The following is a 17,850-nucleotide window of genomic DNA, read 5'->3' as shown; positions in this document are numbered from 1 at the left end:
ATACTTTTTTTCTCTCCTACGTTTAACATTTCCAAATAACGGAACCATACACATACATTGTAAAGAAGTCCAGACCACACAAAACCACTGAGAAAACTCCACGTGCGCCTCTCTTTGCACGGGATTATTTGACTGAAGAATACATGTATAAACCACTATCTCTCGATTTTCAGACATGGTTGTTGGATAATAAGGATTGACCAACAAGCCGAAGGCTTTTTGGTTAGCAGTTAATATGCTGAGAATGTCGACATAGGTTGGAAAAAAGAAAGCATGAACGGGGGGGACAATAAGCTTCATAATAACTAACTGACACTAGGAACAGAAAATATTTCGACATCAAGAGGAAAGTAGAGTGTATTCTACAATATAAAATGGACGTAAATCATGCGCATGAATCAAACTTCCTCGGCGTAACCAACCTTCTAAGATGTTTCATCAGGGTCATAGATCATATCCTGTAGCGGAATAACACCTCTCTTCCAACCCAAGAGCGGAGGCAACGAAAACACCGCCCATGCCATGGACTCTCTGAACCATAGGCCCCATGGCCCCGTCTTCTTCCATAGTTGTCCATTCTGCTCTGACGCCGTGTAGATTCTTGTTATGCGGGGTCTGCGAATCTCGTCATATTTCAGGAAGATTTCTTTCACGGAATCGTTCGGGTGTTGCTTTATCACACGAGAAAGTACAAATACGTCTTCCAGTGCCATAGACGTGCCTTGCGCTGCATGGGGCTGTATTGCATGGGCTGCATCGCCTATCAGCAAGCATCTCCCACGAGACCACGCCTTACCCAGTGGCATTCGGTAGATGGGAGTGAAGGAAATCGAGGGGGATCTGCGAATGAGGTCTCGGACGAAATCACCCCATCGACCTTGTACTTGTTGAAGAACATCTAAGATAGAGCTCTTGACTTCTTGAACTTCTTTTCGACGATGCTCCTCCCATCCATCTTCACCAGACTCTGGCACGGGAACCTCGCCAGAGAAGAACCAAAAGATTTCATCGTTTGAAGCAGTGCACGATATCACTGCAAGTACGCCGTCTGTGGTAAATGTAGAGTTGAAGCACGTTATCGGAGGTGCACCATCGGGCAGTTCAGATCTCTTCAGCAGGGCGAACATGGCCGAGACGCCAGTATACTCTGGCTGTATACTTGAATCGACATGGAGCGCTCGTACACTTGAGTGAATGCCGTCGCACCCTAATAGAATATCTGCTGTGTCACGGGTACTGTCTGAAAATACCGCTGTTACATTTTCATCCTGGTCATCAATAGACACAATTCTTTTGTTGTAGTGAATAGGAATCCCTTGCTTTTGTACTGCATTCAGAAGAACAGAAATCAAATCCGTACGCTTAACTCGCATATACCCGAACCCGATTCTCTCCTTTGCCTCGCCGGAAAAATTCGCTTCTGTCAAGATGGCATCGTTGCGAGTTGAATGAAGAACGAATTCCTCCGCGGTGTTTGCCAACCGAGCAAGCTTGTCATACAGGCCGAGGCGATCCAGCAGGCGCAGCCCATTCGATGGAATCCCGATAGAGCCCCCGCTTGTGCCACTTGTTGGGCGAAGCTCGTAAATGGTGGAGTCAATATTATTGGCTTGCTTTAGATGAAGAGCTGCGGCCAGGCCGGCAGGACCAGCACCGATGATGATTGCCTGAGAGGATTAGTATGGTCCTAATTTGCCTTATGCTGCTGAAGAGTATACGTACCTTCGTAATGGGTGCCATACCAACTCAAAAGAATTAAAGATTGAAAGTCAAACCTTGATCTTTGTCGAGACTCTAGAAAAGTACCGTAGTTCGACTATACTCTTTGTATTTAACACAGTAGAGTAGCATGGGCCAGCTGCGTCTGACAAGAAAAAATTGCAGCCGGGATGTTTGTCCACATTTTATAGAAGATATATTGACTTGGGTTCAGATTATGCAATGGAACTACATTCAACCGTTCAATGCTCACTGGAAGATGCGCAACATGTACCACCAAAACGTGCTAAGCTTACTTTGATCGGATTACCGCATTGCGTTAGACTATCAAAGATCCCCACCATAGTATAATCTTTGTGGGGCAAATAAGACACTTCCATTGGCTCTTGCGCAGCATAAATCCCAAAATGGAAAGGCGTGCGGGGCCAAGCATTGGGGTATGTACAGAGTACAGACTTGGACTCACTCGGGGTCGTACGGTGTACATTTTTCAAATAATTTTAATGCTCTTATCTCTTTGGATACTTAGACCCGTCTGCTACATTCTTTTGGATAAGAAAATACCAAAAAAATAACTGTTCATAATTTCATCCCGTGCTATAAACATACTCCGAAACAAAAGTCTAACCATCTAACAACGCCCAAGTGCTACTTTCCATGTCATAAAAAGAAATAGGAGTAGGAATAAGAAAAATGACCCCAAGAAATGAAAACCAAGAGCATGAACAAAAACAAGAAACTATCCATCAAAAGGTTGGTAATGTATAGAGTTGTCAGTCTGCGACAGCCCATATTTGAGAGGCTCTGATATCACCCAAGAAGTGCCACCTGCAAAGGCGAACGATGCACTCACGGAGTCTTTCCAATTAGCGATTGCCAACTGATCGACCGTGAGAGCGGGGTTGAGAACGTGTTGTGGAAGAATCGACGAGAGTGTTGATAACGCATCACAAAGGTTTAAAAGAGTAGAACTGCAAATAAAATCCATAATAGCAACAAGAACATTAGGGTATCGGGAATCACCACCACGCAAAAACAAAGGCTCCAAATCTGTCGCGTACCACTTTTCAATCCAACGTTTCTGGGAAATCACACAAGCTAAAACAGTTTCTCGTTCGGCTTGAGTATCATCAAAAGCCTCGTTGTTTTCCGTAGTAAGAACCCGAGAGACGTCTGAGAGCACGTCCGGGATATCGACGAGCATATCACAGAATTTTGATCGTAAGGACAGTTTTGGATTCCGAATATCAACGGGTGTCACCAGATGAGATGAAAACACTCTTCTCCACTCCGGTTGAGCTAAGAAGCAACGTTGGTGTTTTCGGAGGTCTTGTAGCATCTTCAATTTTACGGGTGGGTAAGATTAGCAATTTAATTTCTGCGGGCAATCAATCAACTTCAAGGCTACTACTCACAAACCACACCCGCTGTGATTCAAGCATAGCCCGGTCAAGGTCGCTAGTGCACCTCTCTGGCCCCACACTTTCAAACAGTACTTTCGATCCTTTAGAAAGATGTATCCATTTGTCGTTGCCTGGGCTCTTCAAGAGCTGACAAGGTGTGAGCTTCAATGGCAAGAAACTGGGAGAGGTATAGGGACGAGGTTCACCTCACATATTTGGAGCAATATAGATGCGCACAATGTTTCTGACTCCAATCGTAGATTGGGATTCTTTACGCAGAGTTGTAGAGATGTCACGGCATTTCCAAATAAGCGAAGACTTTCGACGGTCCGGTTTCCGGTGAGTGCATCGACAAACAAGCTGCATAGGCTTGCTACAGTAGAGTCTAAGGCAGCATTATTGCCGAGGAGACTGGGAACATAGTCAATAAAATTAGCGTGGGACCGAATTTGGCATAGTTTTTGGCCTGATGAGTCGTTCAACATCGAGATCAGCCTCGAGGCAGCCTTGTCGGTTTCTGACATCAACGGCCGGGACTGGTTAGGCCAAAGGGGAACAAGTCCGGGTGAGATAATTTCAGTCCTTCTACAAAACGCCGAATCATGAGCCGTGTGTTGGGATTTTCGATCTAAATCTGAATCGTAATCGGATTCTTCGATGCTGTCGCTCGTTACCCGAAAGAGGGCTGATGTTGGCGCATTTCCATCCACAAACTTCCATCGTTTAGGGTACCCTGGACATTTCCAGCCAGCAGATACACATGCACGACACTGGGGACGCTCTTCTCCGCACTAAACGATGCATATTTAGCACTCTTTTCGATCATCCGTACACTCGGGATCCCAGCAGCACATGGACGGAACAGGCTTACCTTTTTCTTCCGTCGGCGGCAATTAGCACATCCAGTGCTCTTGGGAATTCCTACCATGATAAAAGCGGAATGAGTGTGTTCGCTGTCGTGTTAATGGTGCTCTATCTAATAAATAGATCAAATTCCATACCGTTATCTTACAGTTGCATCCGGTAAATGTGATGTGGCGATTCCATTCGGTGGATCCGCCAAGTCCAAGTCAGCCCTCGATTTACGGTAACTTAATTCAGCCAATCGACCTCTCTTCTCGTCCGATTATGATTATTTACAATAGTCTTATATATAATGGGCTATTTATTCCATCGTGTATTCTACTGTAAACACTGATATCAATTTTCATCTATAATAGGTATATCAGCGAAACTAAGACCGGCGTCGATAAAGGGCAAGCCCAAGTCAGATTCTAGAGACATATTTGGAAAACAAAAGCCTTGGTCTAGGAGATTGTCAGAAATATTGACTAGTTGAGCTTTTGAATTGTAAAAAAAAGTCTAGAAAGCTTACCAGGTTCCCAAGATATCATCTCTTGATCAGCTTGTGTCAAGGCAAACTCATTGTTCGTGCTCTGTGAGAAATCTGTGTGACCTAGCCTTCGCAGAACAACCCTTATAGCATGAGAGGCCATTCGTGCTTCTTTAGATGACTGACTGAGTCGGTTCCAGATATCATGAGCCCCTCTGAGTGCAGATATGGCATGTTCTGCACTAAAGTCTGGGCATTGGCGGAACTGCTCGAAACCATGCTGCGCAAGAAAACACAAAACCATTGTTGCCGTCAAGCATTCATGTCTAATAAAAGACGATAGTTTCCACCGCAGGAGATGCAATTTTCCATTCGGGGCAGTCTCCACATCGAAGATTCGCTGAATCTCTAGTACGCCTAGTGTAGCTTCAAGACACGACTTGCGCGAGTAAGCGTAACTAATTTCGTCGCTCGACGACGATCCGGGGTGTACGTTGAGATATTTGCGATGTAGCATTATCTGACCCTTGTGGAACATCAACCGCGAAAAGAGTCGATTGACGATGATCTGTGGCGGGTCTATCACGGTGGAGCCTATCGGCTTGAATTGAAAATCAGGAGGAAGACTATTTTCAGCTTCATGGAGAGTCTTATCGATGCGCATTACTTCAGCATAGGAATAAGGATTCGTTGTAGCAGTGAGGTCAACAATTTTCCCCAATGCGGTAAACATTCGCCCGCGTGCTATCATCTGTGTGCTGGTGGTGATTTCTGTCTCGGGTCGGGATTGAGGGAGCTCCTGGGTATGCTCATTGAAATCAAAATCATTTAGATTCCTCGGCTCTTGAGTGTCATACTCCGATTCTTTTATCATTCGAGGCATACCCACTTGGGTGGATGTCAAAATATCCCCTGATAGTAACGTCACCCAAACCCTGCGCCGGATCTCACCGGAAAATGGAGAAATATCAGGAAAATGTGACGGGTCTCTGTGATAGCCCATTCGGAAAGCTAATTTGATTAAAACTCCCATCAACACTCCAACATCCTTGTTTGTGTCGTTTTGGATTGAGTATTCAATGACTACATAGTTGTATAGAGTTTCACAGGTATAGCGTGTAGGCTTGGTATACTCACCAAGCTTTAGACATTGGGCTGTTTTTTCTCGATAAGTGTCGACAAGAGGGTCATACCTTTCCGCGTGTAAATTCTCTGATGATGTGTGGGAAGCTAATGCTGCCAAACCGAGCATAGAAAACAACAGTCCTACCCACATGGTCGGGGTTTCTGACGGTGCATCCCAGAATCGCTCATACTAATGACGAATTGATGTTAGAAATATAACACCGCTATAACAAAAAAGAAAGCTCATCTCAACGTACCTCTTTTAGAAATTCCCCACTATGTAAGCACACTATAGTGGGAAAAAAGAGAATAATGGTTAGGATAGAAAAACTTAGTCCACATTTCTGGACCGGAACGAGGACTTACAAGGAGCCAAGTCAAGACAGTTGAAATATTGGGAAACAAGCCTATCTACTACTTGTTTTGGAGGAAGCGCTTCCAATATCTCTATTTTTGAGACTGCTTTGGAATTGTAAAACAAAAGGACATGCGACATGTGAGGATCTTGGGCATATTCCTCTTCCTGTCGTTCCAAGTCTTCCTTCAAATCGACAATACTGTCCAAAATAGCAGCCCAATGATCTCCACCCACATACTGAAGCTCGGAAGAATTGGAGATCAAGCTTCCATGATTTGGGGAATCTCCAATGGTATCAGAAGTATCATGCGTATCGTTTAAACACCTATTTTCGTCCCTAGGGCCCTCTGCTAGACCTATTTGGGGCGTCTCATGAGTCGGATTTTGCATGAGTGAAACGACCATTTGCTCTAGTTGGACCACCCGATCCCGTATACCCGCTCGAGAAGAACGGGTATCAGCTTGCTGCTTTTTTATGCCCTCGGTTGAGGGTAATGCATCCTGGGGGTAACTGCAAGACAGAGCCAGGCCACGAGCATTGCAAGAAGAGCAAGGTTGTTGACGATTACAACGGAGTCTTTTTTTCATTTAAAATTAGCCTAGGAACATCTAGTTTCTTTCCAAAGAAAAGAGGGGAAAAAATCCTACTTTCGCCTTCGACACAGGTGGCATGATAATTGAGGCTTGCTACGACGATTCACAATTCGGGGTGTCGAGTTGGGGGCCACATCAGCTCGATTTGATTGCATTTCCTTGATTATTTTATCGTAGACGAATGCACATGAAAACGAAGAAGTAAAGTAATAGCTGATGGATGTAGTCAAATCTTAGTAATTGGTAACACTCGGCCCACCCCGCAATGAACAACCCACTGGCTAGTAAGCGCTTGAAAAAATCCCGCCTTTTTGGAAGAAGCCAACACCCTTCACATTTTGGTTTCTTTCATTTTTGGGTTTAGGGACTTTTAGTATTTTCTAGAAATTTCCAGGTCAAATTTCAACATCATGAAGATCAAGAAGCAACTTTCAGATCAACATTGAAAGACACTAAATTCTTCAATTTTGTAATGTCTCTTCCAGCCAATCAAACACATCCCCATTCAACAATGATGCTGCTCCGGCTTGACAGTGTAAGCTAGCCCCTTCTTCTGCTGTAAATCGTCGGAGATGGCCTTTACTTCCTAGGGCTCGAGCTAGTTGTTCCGGCTGGCCTTGGAAGAAAATTTCATCCTCGGCTTCTCCAATGTATACAGGACACTGGACGTTTTGAATTGAGTTGTGCAAGTTATGGGCTTTAACTGCATCAAATAAGTGGGATGGCTCAGATACGTTGAATGCCCATAGACCTGAGACCCACAAGTTAGACGCTAAATGGGAATGTGTTTACTTGTTTTCCAGAAGACTTACCATGTTGGTACATCCAGCGTGAAGGCGTCGGAGTGGATGGATCAAACATCCATTTTCGGAATTCTTCATCAAACGTTTCCCTCTCACCAGAGTTGTACAGCTTCATGAGAGGCTCGGGTGCCTTGAAAGCAACGCCGGTATTGATCACTCCATCGATAGCCACTGTTGCAGCAAGTCGATGTTCAAAAGCGGCTGCACGAACGACCAAACATCCTGACATACTGTAACCAAACAGCACTATTTTTTCTTTATCCACCTCTTCCTTAGACAAGGCAAAATCAACCAAGGGTGTTACCACGCGCTCCCAGTCGTGAATAAAACCAAGACCTTGATTGCGGCGTACGGTACACTGGCCGGGTCCCTCAAATAAAATCACATTGTAGCCTCGCTCCAGCGCAGCAATACCATTGACATGGAACATCTCCTCCATTGATCCGTCGAAGCCATTTCCAGCCAAGATGGTGGGCTTTGGACCCGCTGGGCCCACGCCATCGGGTGCTTTGAAATATATAAGTGGCACAGAAAACGTATCTGCCTTTACGAGATGGCGTGTCCCATTTCCATAGTGTTTGAGAGCAGCGTCAAAACAGGCTGCTTGCTTGTCCCACAGTGAGTTGATGCGAGGGTCTTCGGGATGTCCATGAAGAAAGAAGTCTGCTGCCCGATAGTAATCAGAGGCCGCAAATAGACGGTCCGAGTATGTGATTTTTCTCGAGTATTGGTTTGGTCGGGGTTCTGCGCCGGCAGAAGCTTCTGCGCGTTCGGCCAATTCGACGAATGCCTTGTACCAACTCTCCATGTCTCCCGGTGTGATCTTGGGGATCAGGTTTATCACCTCACGTACATCGCATCCCCGATACCGCGCATGAGCTAAAATGCGATTGAACTCGAAATCAAAGGTGTGATCTTCAACGAGCTGAGACATTGTTGGTGGAGTTGATTGCGTTGTTGGTATGACTGCTATTTGGTCAAGGTAGGATGAATTGAATTGAATTGTGTTAAAGCATTGCTATCCGAGGCAGACATTTATACCCTAGACCTCATAATCATCATTCGGACGTCCGTTGATGTTGACTTGTAGCCGATACTCTGGAATATACAAAATGCATTCTGATTGGCTAAGGAGCGGGTGTATTCAAAGCAGGTCTCCGTGGTGGGGCAAATCCTCAGTCCCTATTGGAGAGACACTTAGGGTTTAGGGCAGCATTCCTCCGCTCCGTGTTTTCGTCCGACAAAAAAAGAAGAGTGAGTTTCCACGTGATATCTGCATGACTCAGCATTGCGCCAGACCGCCTAGAGCGGCAGAATGATGATGAAGTCAGACAAATAATAATTGTTCACTTACGAAAAGGCTACACCGCTGACTCGACTTTCATCACTCTCTCCAATCCCTGACAAGGAATCGCGTGCCAATATCGCTTGCTTTTCCATTCTGATCTGCGAGCTTTTCCCTCCACGCGACCACAGTCCTTGCATTGGACCGATCAATCCGACAAAGCACGAATCAGCCTCATACTCTCCTCTCCCTCGTTGGATCGACTCGACCCCCGTGTAACGTCACGAATTCCCTCAACGTTGCTCGCGTTATCACTGTGGTAAGTATCACATTAGGACCTGTTTCTTAGCATCTCTTTCATACCCAGTTTACGAAAGTTGTCATCGAACCCCCACTTCGTCACCCATCACATTCGTCATCCATCGGTACAATCGTTTGGAGGCGACGCGGCAACGAAACCCATCAACCTCCGTCTACGGAATTAGAAGCAAAAAACTGCACTTGTCGATTGAAATATTTATTCTGCTATCGACGCTTCCCGGTGCCGATTTTAAATCTTCGACTCTGAGATCGCGAATACTACTGCGGTCGGACACTATCCACGGTTTCGCATCGGTGTCACATCACGAACTTGGTAGACATCCCCCCTTTGAGAGTGGCCGCTAGGTCCTCTTGCCTTTCAGATACTGTCAGGCGTGTGCAGTTGGACCCGGCCAAGACGATCCAAGATGTCCTCGCAAAGCATGTCCACTCGCAAGCGCCCGGCGCCAGGAACGTCACCTGTGATTCATGGGCCAGTTGGATCAATTCCAAACTATACAGACCCAAATAGTCAGCTTTCAGACGATCAATTTCTTCAATGGGGTCAAGACGCTCCTGTCCCTTCTGCCGCATACCCCGTCGACTCGACTTCCTTCACCGCCGTTCCGTTCGCACAAAACCAAGATATTTCGGCATCTTCTGCGACTTCGTCTAATCAAATTGCGAGAAGGCCGATCAATCAGCTCATGAATCGGAACCGCCCCTATGAACAAATTACTACGCCGCCCATGCCCGAACACGGCACTGGTGAAGGTTGGGGGGAGAGTATTTCAGATCTTGAACAACGGGCATTGGTTGCGAAGAGGGATGCGCAAGCAAAGCGGAAACAGATCCCTCCTTTCGTTCAGAAGCTAAGAAGGCGAGTCTAACATGGCTACTCTCGATTTCCTTTGGCCAGTCTTAATTAACATACACTTAGCTTTCTCGATGAATCCAAAAATACAGAGCTAATCCGTTGGTCTAACGACGGGGACTCCTTCATTGTATTGGACGAAGACGAATTTGCTCGTACTCTAATTCCGGAATTGTTCAAGCACAATAACTACGCATCATTTGTGCGCCAGCTGAACATGTACGGCTTCCACAAGAAAGTCGGACTATCGGACAATTCAATGCGCGCCAGCGAGCGAAAAAACAAGAGCCCTAGCGAATATGCCAATCCATACTTCAAACGGGGCCACCCTGATCTCTTGTGGCTGATTCAAAAACCTAAGAATGTGGCTGGCCAGACCAGTAAAGGGAGCAGTAAAGGAACTAAGGCTCGGACAGAGGATGGTGATGAGCCTGACGGCGAAGAATACCCCGATGAGGGCAACCGCGAGGACCGTTCGCGTAATCGAGGTCAACTGGCGATAAGTACTCGACAAGAAGCCCCCCCTACGGATCAGCTGTCTGGTGTTTATCGAGAACTTCAAACGATACGGCAGCAACAGCAGATTATCTCTACTACTATCTCCAAACTACGTCGGGAACACGAGCAGCTATATGCCCAAGCCGCCAACTTCCAAGAGCAACACAATCGACACGAAAACTCGATCAATGCAATCCTAACCTTCCTTGCTACGGTCTACAATCGCAGTCTGCAGGGACACGACAGTCAACAAAATATCGCGAATACGTTTGCACCAGATCAGGGCAATGTTGTGGATGTTGATGACGATTATATATTGAGTTCCCTCGGGGGTGACCCGTCCTTGGCAACCTCCAAGTTTAAAAAGCAGCCATTGCTTTTGAAAGCACCTCCCCAGGCCGGAGCAGCTACGAGTGATCGTGCAACCACCCTGTCTCCAGCTGCAAGTAGCCTTGATGGCCCTCAAGGGCGAGCAGGTCCTAGACAACAGCCAATGCCAACGGGTATTATTGAGGAGGTTCAGGAAGGCAACAGTCCTCAACCACCACCGGCCGCAGGCTCCTCGTTTGATCAGCGGAAACCACAGCGGGACATCATGTCTATGATTCAGAACAGTAACGCCGCCAACGGAATCCAAACTAATTTCTCGGACTTCCCCAACATTGTTTCCTCTCTCGAGACCTCCGGGGGAAACTCCGCTCTTACACCCAAGCAACGAGCAGACACGTTACGGCAGATGGCACATGACTCAAATGTCAATGATCCCACCGCTACATCCCCGAATAATGCTCTTATAAGCCCGAGTCCGCCACCGATGCTACAAAATTACTCTGCTCAATTAAACAACACACGCAATGAGATCGACAATTTAATGAAGATGCAAGCAGAGCAAGACCGGTCAGTGCAAAATCTGACGAATTTGTTACAACCGCTCAGCCCTACCGGGCAAATTCCGGGTCTTGTGGATGGACATGTGCCACCGCCTTCTCTTGATCTTGACCAGATATTCAACAGTCAAGACTATTTCACCGACCTCCCTGACTTGAACGACGATAACAAAGACAATATTCCGTTTGGCGACATGTCAACAGCTCCAACACAGACTGCTGGCACGGAGGGAGATGTGAAAGATCTCTTTGACTTTGAGAACCTCGGCAACGAGGGTGGCGGCGACTCGGATCTGTTTGGTAACAGTGGTCGTGGAGCACCTTCTGGTTACTTTGACAATTACGAAGACTATACGAAGAACAACAGCACTTTCAATAATGGAAACATTATTGATACCGACGCCGGCAGCGCACCCGGCCGAATCGTCGAGACCCTTACAGATAGCGAAGCAACCAGTCCTTCCAACACAGCCGATGACAACGCAGCAGGCCTAACTGCCCCGTCGATCCCGGCAGCAGCATCTACCCCCACCGGCTCATCAACCACGCACAGCCCAAAGAGGAGACGAAAGGCTTGAAGATAGACCCAATGATGTACATGGGAACCAAAAAAGGAGGCGAAGACATTCACATAAATACAAAAAAGAGATATCCCACGTTTTTGTTGATTGTGTACGCATTGCTAGTAACGAAAAATGGCAGTGTATTCTTTTTATAGTGGCGTTTTTTTCTAAAAGCATAGTATTAATGGCTTTATGCCTGGAGGTTTTTTTTTGCAATTATGATATCAATCGATGGATCTGTATGGTTTTCAAACTCTCAGTTTCGTAATATGTACATGGTTCTTGAATACATGTGGTCTCAAGATCAAAATTCCTACCGCAAAAAGCAAACAGCTACATATATCATTTGAATTGTTTCTATTCTGATCGAGTGTCGATTTGCACCAATACTTGATTAGGTGTAATAAATAAACAAAATGGGGAATTTATAATGCAAGCCTTGCTATAGTATGGTTGCGTATGCTCATCGTATACAAACATCCATCTCTTGGTGAACCCAAAAAAGGCCAAATATGCACTTGTTCTAAACAGAGGTACTATGTTGTCAAAAGACACAACAAAGAAGCGAAGAAAAAACAAATAAATAAAAATAACAGAAATTTCGTAAATCATAACATAAGCGAAACACCCGTGAGGGTACAAAGTCGCAGTTTACATAACAATACAATCTTTTCCATTCCTGTCTCCCCTAGTTCCTCTCTCCAACGCAGCCGGGCTGACTGGGGGTAATTGTTGTTGTTGTTGTCTTCGGCCTACCGCAGCAGCGGTGCCAGGGTAATGCCCTCTTCGGGCATATTCGGCATCAAGTGATGAATATCCTGCAGACTGCCGTTGCTGCTGTCGTTGTGAAGATGCCCAAGATGTCCTACTAGCAGTAGCAGACCTGTTGCGAGTTACTTGATCGTAAGACGGAGGAGGGGCATTCTCGTCATTGTCCTGGTCGGACGGGGCATCCATAGGTATGTTGCTGTGAGTCGAAGGAACGGAGGTAGATGACTGGTTGCGAAGGCGGTTTACTGCCGAGGAAGACCGAGTATACCGATGACCTGCGGTGGATCCACGGGCAGTTGTACTGCTGGTATTCACTGTTGATGAGGATCGACGGGTTTGTGGGTTTGAGCCTGAACGTGTGCGGTTGCGTTCTTGTTCTTGCTCTTGCTGCCGAGCCTCTTCTTGGAACTGAAGTGAAAGAGCATATGCGTAGTCGGCATCTTCTTGCTCTGTGGTCGCTTGTGGTGACGAACTTCTTTCTGCAGCGGCGGCTGATGTGCCGCTGTTTGAAGTCCTGGCAGTCTGCCCTACTGATCTACGGCCAGTAGTAGGTTGAGGTTCTCCAGTTGTGCCAGACCCAGAAGGTCCATGGCCAACTGGCCTAAAGTCCCCGGCAAAAAACTCGGCATTGGTGCCAGTCACGTCAACGAGTGACTCCCAGACAATTTCTGGGTGGTCTGCATACCCCGCGTCGGTGATGAGAGTAAACAATTGTCCGGACTGGGGATGTTTATATAAGGTTGAAAAGTGGTCGTTTCGAAATAGTATCGATATCGAGCCAGGTGCAAGTGTCTTGCTAAGATGGCTTAGGCCAAAAGAGCTCAATTGTGTAGCGTTTTCAACATCAACAAAATACTGTATAGTATCTATATCGGAAATGAGGCGCTGTTCATCAGCGTTTAACGTAGAATCGCTTTGTGTAACACGATCTTCCAGTTCCTCTTTGCGGAACGGTAATAATTGTATGTCTTCATAATACTGAGCGACCTGGGTCATGGAGGCATGTGCATCGCTCGTTGGGTCCGCAATCCACCCATGTAGCAACGGAACTCTAAATGCGTCGTAAAATCGCAGATCACTTGTTTCGTAAAAGACACCAGCTGAGGTTGGACTTTCCAAAGTCAAACGTGGGTTGACGTTCATGCCAGTGTGTAGCATGGTAAGGAATCGACTCAGTGCTTCGATGTCAGGAAGAACTTCGTTTTCGTATGTTGTCAATTCATCAAAAAGTGCTTGAATTAAAAGTCCCAATGAGATATTTTCTCTGATTTGAAGCGCTCTGACAATCGGGGACCGAGATCTGTTGTCAACAGAGCGCATTATAAGCCCATTGACCAGAGCAAGCAAAGGGCACGGCCCGTTCTTATTTTGAATCAACACAGGCGACTCCCGCAATTTTCCTGTAGTATCCGTCCAGTTGACATGGCGAATTGCGTACGTCTCTGCTTGCTTTTCCTGGAATCTTTGTAACTCGGCTTCGGACATCGGGGGCAGCGTAGTGGGCGGTACTTGTGTAAGAGCTGGCGGTGTTTGCTCATCGTTCGGGGGTGCAGCGGGCTGCGATTCACCCGACAAAGCGTTAAAATCAGATCTTGCTGGCGTATCATCCAGGTCTATCAGGTGGGGAGACGAGCTTTGAGGGCTATTTGAGGCTGAAGCGCCTTGGTCGATGGCTGATTGAGGGTGTAAAGAAGCCCCCATTGCTTGCCATTCGCTGTTGGAATTTATACCCTGTTCAGAGTTGGCTATCCAGCCAGTGTTTGTTGCAGGTGCATGGTCTGCAGGAGGTAGCTGCCAGATATCTTCAGAGGGGGTGCCGTTACCATGTTGCACAGCCGGCTGGGCGTTTTGCGAGTGGCCTTGTTCTTGCCAGCTTGCCTGGCTTTGCCGTTGAGCCCATGGATCTTCCGGTTGATCGAAAATTGACAGGCGCGCTGTCATGGGAATAATTCCTGAAGCTAGAGAATTAAGCTGCTTAGCATCCGGCTTGTTGTTTTTAATGAGATAAAACTTACTCTGGCTGCTCCGCTCGGGCGGATCTTGGTGAAATCCGGGTATAGCGGGTGCTTGGTTAACGGGATCTTGGGCCTGGCCAGATGGAGACTTCCCATCTTCCCAAGGGTTAGGGCTAGAAGGTCGAGGGCGCGCAAAGGGATTATTAGCACGGAAGCGCTGGGGAGAAGCCATCTCCCATTGAGTTCCGGGTGCAGTCTGAACGGTTGTCGGCTGTGGTTGAAGTTCATTTGAAGAAGGTTGTATTCGTGATGTATCTGTCGATTTCGGCGGAACTTCTGGAGCTCCCCCATTCGCATCTCCATTCTGACTCGAATACCTCTGGTCAACTATTCCTTGCTGTGAATTCCCGGCCATCGGACTGGTCCCCTCTGGCCTCTCAACAAGCTCGTCCTCCCATGGATTCTGGGACGACATCGGGGACTTCTGAGCTTCCTCGAGCGGCATAAGATCGAATGCGGGGGACGTACGCAGGTCTGGGGAATACACAGACTCTGTATCCAGCTCCCAACTATCCTTCCGAGAGCGTTGGCCGGCGGATCGGGGCGAGACAGAGCTTCGTGACACAGGAGACCGGTGATCAGCAGCGTTTGCACCTCGTGGCGGAACCTCGATACCGGGGGGTGGCTGTTTCCGGAGCACCATCTGAACGATACGCAGTTATCCGAACGGTCAGAGAGTCGATGTCTTCTCGGGGAGCATGCGGAGGGAGCACTGAGAAGTCTATACGTCGGTGATTGGCCGTCTGAAACTAGGGATAATTGATATCCGTGAGAGGAACGGTTTGTAGCGTCTTGAGACAGGCATCCACTTGAGTGAGGAACGTGTAATAATCGCGTATATTAGTTTAGAGCCGACTCTGAATCATCAACCCCAACGCCAAGGCAGACAAGGCATACGGGAGGTTGATGGGGAGCTGTGGCTTAGCGATGGCCCTGGAGCTTTCAATAAACAGACATTTTTCGATAGAAAAAGGTAACCAAATGACAAAATGATCATCCCAACAGGCTGCCACTTTTCTCGAGCTGGTTACTGCACTTGAGCATCGCCAGGAGTCGACACGGCGCACTATCATTCGTCGACGAGACTGTGACGATGTCATTTCGCGGGGGCGACAGAGCCCTAGGCACTCGTGTTACGCGCCGGAACGCTCTCAATAGCCTAGTTGCGCGGTGGAGAAGGCGAATCTGCGTACGGTACGGTATTTCCATACCGGAACCGGAACAATATGATCGCCGGCTGGCGGCGGAAAGAATAGCTTGGTCCGTGCGCTCAAGTGGGATTGCTTTATTGAATTTTGTGACTTTTGGATATTTTCTGTAATGCACCTCGCCAGCGATTGAGACCAGGCCGGCATATACAGAATGCATTCGGTAGTCCGTCCGCATCAGCATGTGGTGCTACGGCTACCTTCAGGCGTGTACAAGCTGCTGAAGCTTGCGCCGGGGATGTAAGTGTTGAGACAGACGGCGGAGAAAAGAATTGCTGCTCACTAGATGTACATTAGGCCCGTCTCTCTGGGAAAGTTCGGCAGCTTTTACTCGAACCAGATTATTGGTCGCCCGTTCTATTTCACCTACGAGTTCCTGGACCAACCGGGCGACGATGGCTACGCTTTGCGCGTTGTGCCTGCCGCCGAGCTCCATGCCGAAGCGCTTATCAGCGAGGGGTCTGCAGAAGCAGATGGCGTGGTAGATGACGTGGAAATGAGCAACGGCGATTCGTTACCCACGCGCACGAACCGCGACATTAACGACGATAATTCATCTCAGACCCTGACATGGCAGGAAATCGAAGAGCTGAAGAGGAATACCACGGGTGCCGGACAGGAAATCATTGAAAAAATTCTAGAAGCTCACTCGACTATTGACAAAAAGACAGCCTTCTCGCTAGCAAAGTACAAATTGCGGAAACGCCAAAAGTACCTCAAGAGATTTACGGTCCTACCTGTGGACGTGGGCGTGTTGACGGAGTATATCTTGCAAGGAAAGGACCCAAATAAAATAATGGAGCTGCGTGATGAGATGATTGGACTGTTGGGATGTTGGGGAAACGTTCACCATGCTGGGAATTTGCAATTGGACGACGTCAAGCCGGGTGGAAGATATCTGGTGGTTGATGATACCGGAGGCCTGGTTGTCGCTGCGATGGCGGAGAGAATGGGCATTCTCCAGCCTCCAGAGCCAGAAGACGAAGAGGAGACCGGCGATGATGACGAGGAGGAGAAAGACGCTAGGAATAACGATGGCGATGTTGCTGATCAGCAAATGCCAAATGCACCTGAAGAATCAACTGCCACTGACACGACTCCTCAAAAACAAAATAATGCGGGGGACTACAAGACGCCACAACGACACACAACACAACAAAACGCCACGAATGCTAGGGAAAACACTATCACAGTCATTCATGCCTACGCTAGACCCAATCTCTCTCTTCTAAAGTACTTCGGCTACGAGGAAGATACCCCCGATGAATCTCACCCTTTGTTTAGTCATTTGAAGACAACAACATGGCTTCAGCTTCTTGATCCACATTCGGACAACATCTATGCTGAGCGCCCGGAAAACGTAGATGAAGCCACTTTGAAGTCATGGAAGCCGCGACAACGCGGAATATACCACCGCAAGCTCGCTCGTTACAATCGTGTTCGAGCCACTGTCGACGAAGTTCGAGCTGGAGGATATGATGGCCTGGTGGTGGCCAGTCTGATGGACCCTGAATCGGTCTTGAGACACGCTGTTCCTCTGTTGGCTGGTGGAGCTTCCACTGTAGTCTATTCGCCCGCAATTGAACCACTTACACAGCTAGTTGATCTTTACTCAAGTGATCGCCGTGGGGCTTACATCAAAAAAAAGCTAGCCCTCGAGAAAGAACAAGAAAACCTCGCCGCTTCGTCGGAGGCCAATCTTGCTTCAATTGAGGCGGCACTCTTCGCGGAATTCACTCTCGATCCGACGCTTCTTCTTGGTCCCATGCTCCAGACTTCGCGTGTTCGTCAATGGCAGGTCCTCCCCGGCAGAACGCACCCCTTGATGTCTGATCGAGGAGGGTCCGAAGGCTATATCTTCCATGCTACTCGAGTCTTACCTGTAGCTGGATACGTCAACGCTCACGGAGTTTATGGTCGAAAAAAGAAAAGGAAGTTGGATGAGTCTGGGGCACAGGCCCCGGCCCAGGAGGTATCGACGCCGTCGGCGTAGATTCTGATAAATGCGCAAGGCTGAGCCTGTCAAATAATAAAAATAAAAACGAATTGAACTGTATAGACTGCATCAAGCATTTTGCTAGTTTTGTCAAGCGAAGGGTTAAGGGAACCGTATC

At 47.6% G+C, this 17,850-nt stretch overlaps 5 protein-coding genes across 5 annotated transcripts; 3 read left to right on the top strand and 2 right to left on the bottom strand.

Annotated features, from left to right (window-relative positions):
* Positions 1-425: 425 nt before the first annotated feature.
* On the bottom strand, positions 426-8,269 carry TRUGW13939_02623 (uncharacterized protein; the record flags this gene model as incomplete). The annotated part of the gene is made up of 11 exons (XM_035485814.1): positions 426-1,667; positions 2,016-2,043; positions 2,505-3,058; positions 3,135-3,269; positions 3,329-3,913; positions 3,994-4,043; positions 4,498-5,770; positions 5,838-5,869; positions 5,947-6,449; positions 7,028-7,283; positions 7,345-8,269. The coding sequence occupies 11 exons, from the start codon at positions 8,267-8,269 to the stop codon at positions 426-428; spliced, it is 5,583 nt and encodes a 1,860-aa protein (XP_035341707.1).
* Positions 8,270-9,363: 1,094 nt separating this feature from the next.
* TRUGW13939_02622 (uncharacterized protein) lies at positions 9,364-9,810 on the top strand (the record flags this gene model as incomplete). The annotated part of the gene is made up of 1 exon (XM_035485813.1): positions 9,364-9,810. The coding sequence occupies one exon, from the start codon at positions 9,364-9,366 to the stop codon at positions 9,808-9,810; it is 447 nt and encodes a 148-aa protein (XP_035341706.1).
* Positions 9,811-10,053: 243 nt separating this feature from the next.
* TRUGW13939_02621 (uncharacterized protein) lies at positions 10,054-11,757 on the top strand (the record flags this gene model as incomplete). The annotated part of the gene is made up of 1 exon (XM_035485812.1): positions 10,054-11,757. One exon carries the CDS (start codon positions 10,054-10,056, stop codon positions 11,755-11,757), a length of 1,704 nt encoding a protein of 567 aa, XP_035341705.1.
* Positions 11,758-12,393: 636 nt separating this feature from the next.
* TRUGW13939_02620 (uncharacterized protein) lies at positions 12,394-15,171 on the bottom strand (the record flags this gene model as incomplete). The annotated part of the gene is made up of 2 exons (XM_035485811.1): positions 12,394-14,471; positions 14,529-15,171. 2 exons carry the CDS (start codon positions 15,169-15,171, stop codon positions 12,394-12,396), a joined length of 2,721 nt encoding a protein of 906 aa, XP_035341704.1.
* A 719-nt stretch (positions 15,172-15,890) lies between these two features.
* On the top strand, positions 15,891-17,729 carry TRUGW13939_02619 (uncharacterized protein; the record flags this gene model as incomplete). The annotated part of the gene is made up of 2 exons (XM_035485810.1): positions 15,891-15,976; positions 16,034-17,729. 2 exons carry the CDS (start codon positions 15,891-15,893, stop codon positions 17,727-17,729), a joined length of 1,782 nt encoding a protein of 593 aa, XP_035341703.1.
* Between the last annotated feature and the right edge of the window lie 121 nt (positions 17,730-17,850).

This window comes from Talaromyces rugulosus, chromosome II (genome assembly GCF_013368755.1).
Source record: "Talaromyces rugulosus chromosome II, complete sequence".
Taxonomy (NCBI): domain Eukaryota; kingdom Fungi; phylum Ascomycota; class Eurotiomycetes; order Eurotiales; family Trichocomaceae; genus Talaromyces; species Talaromyces rugulosus.
The sequence above is the reverse complement of the archived record's forward strand: the minus strand, read 5'-3'. Positions and strand labels throughout refer to the sequence as shown.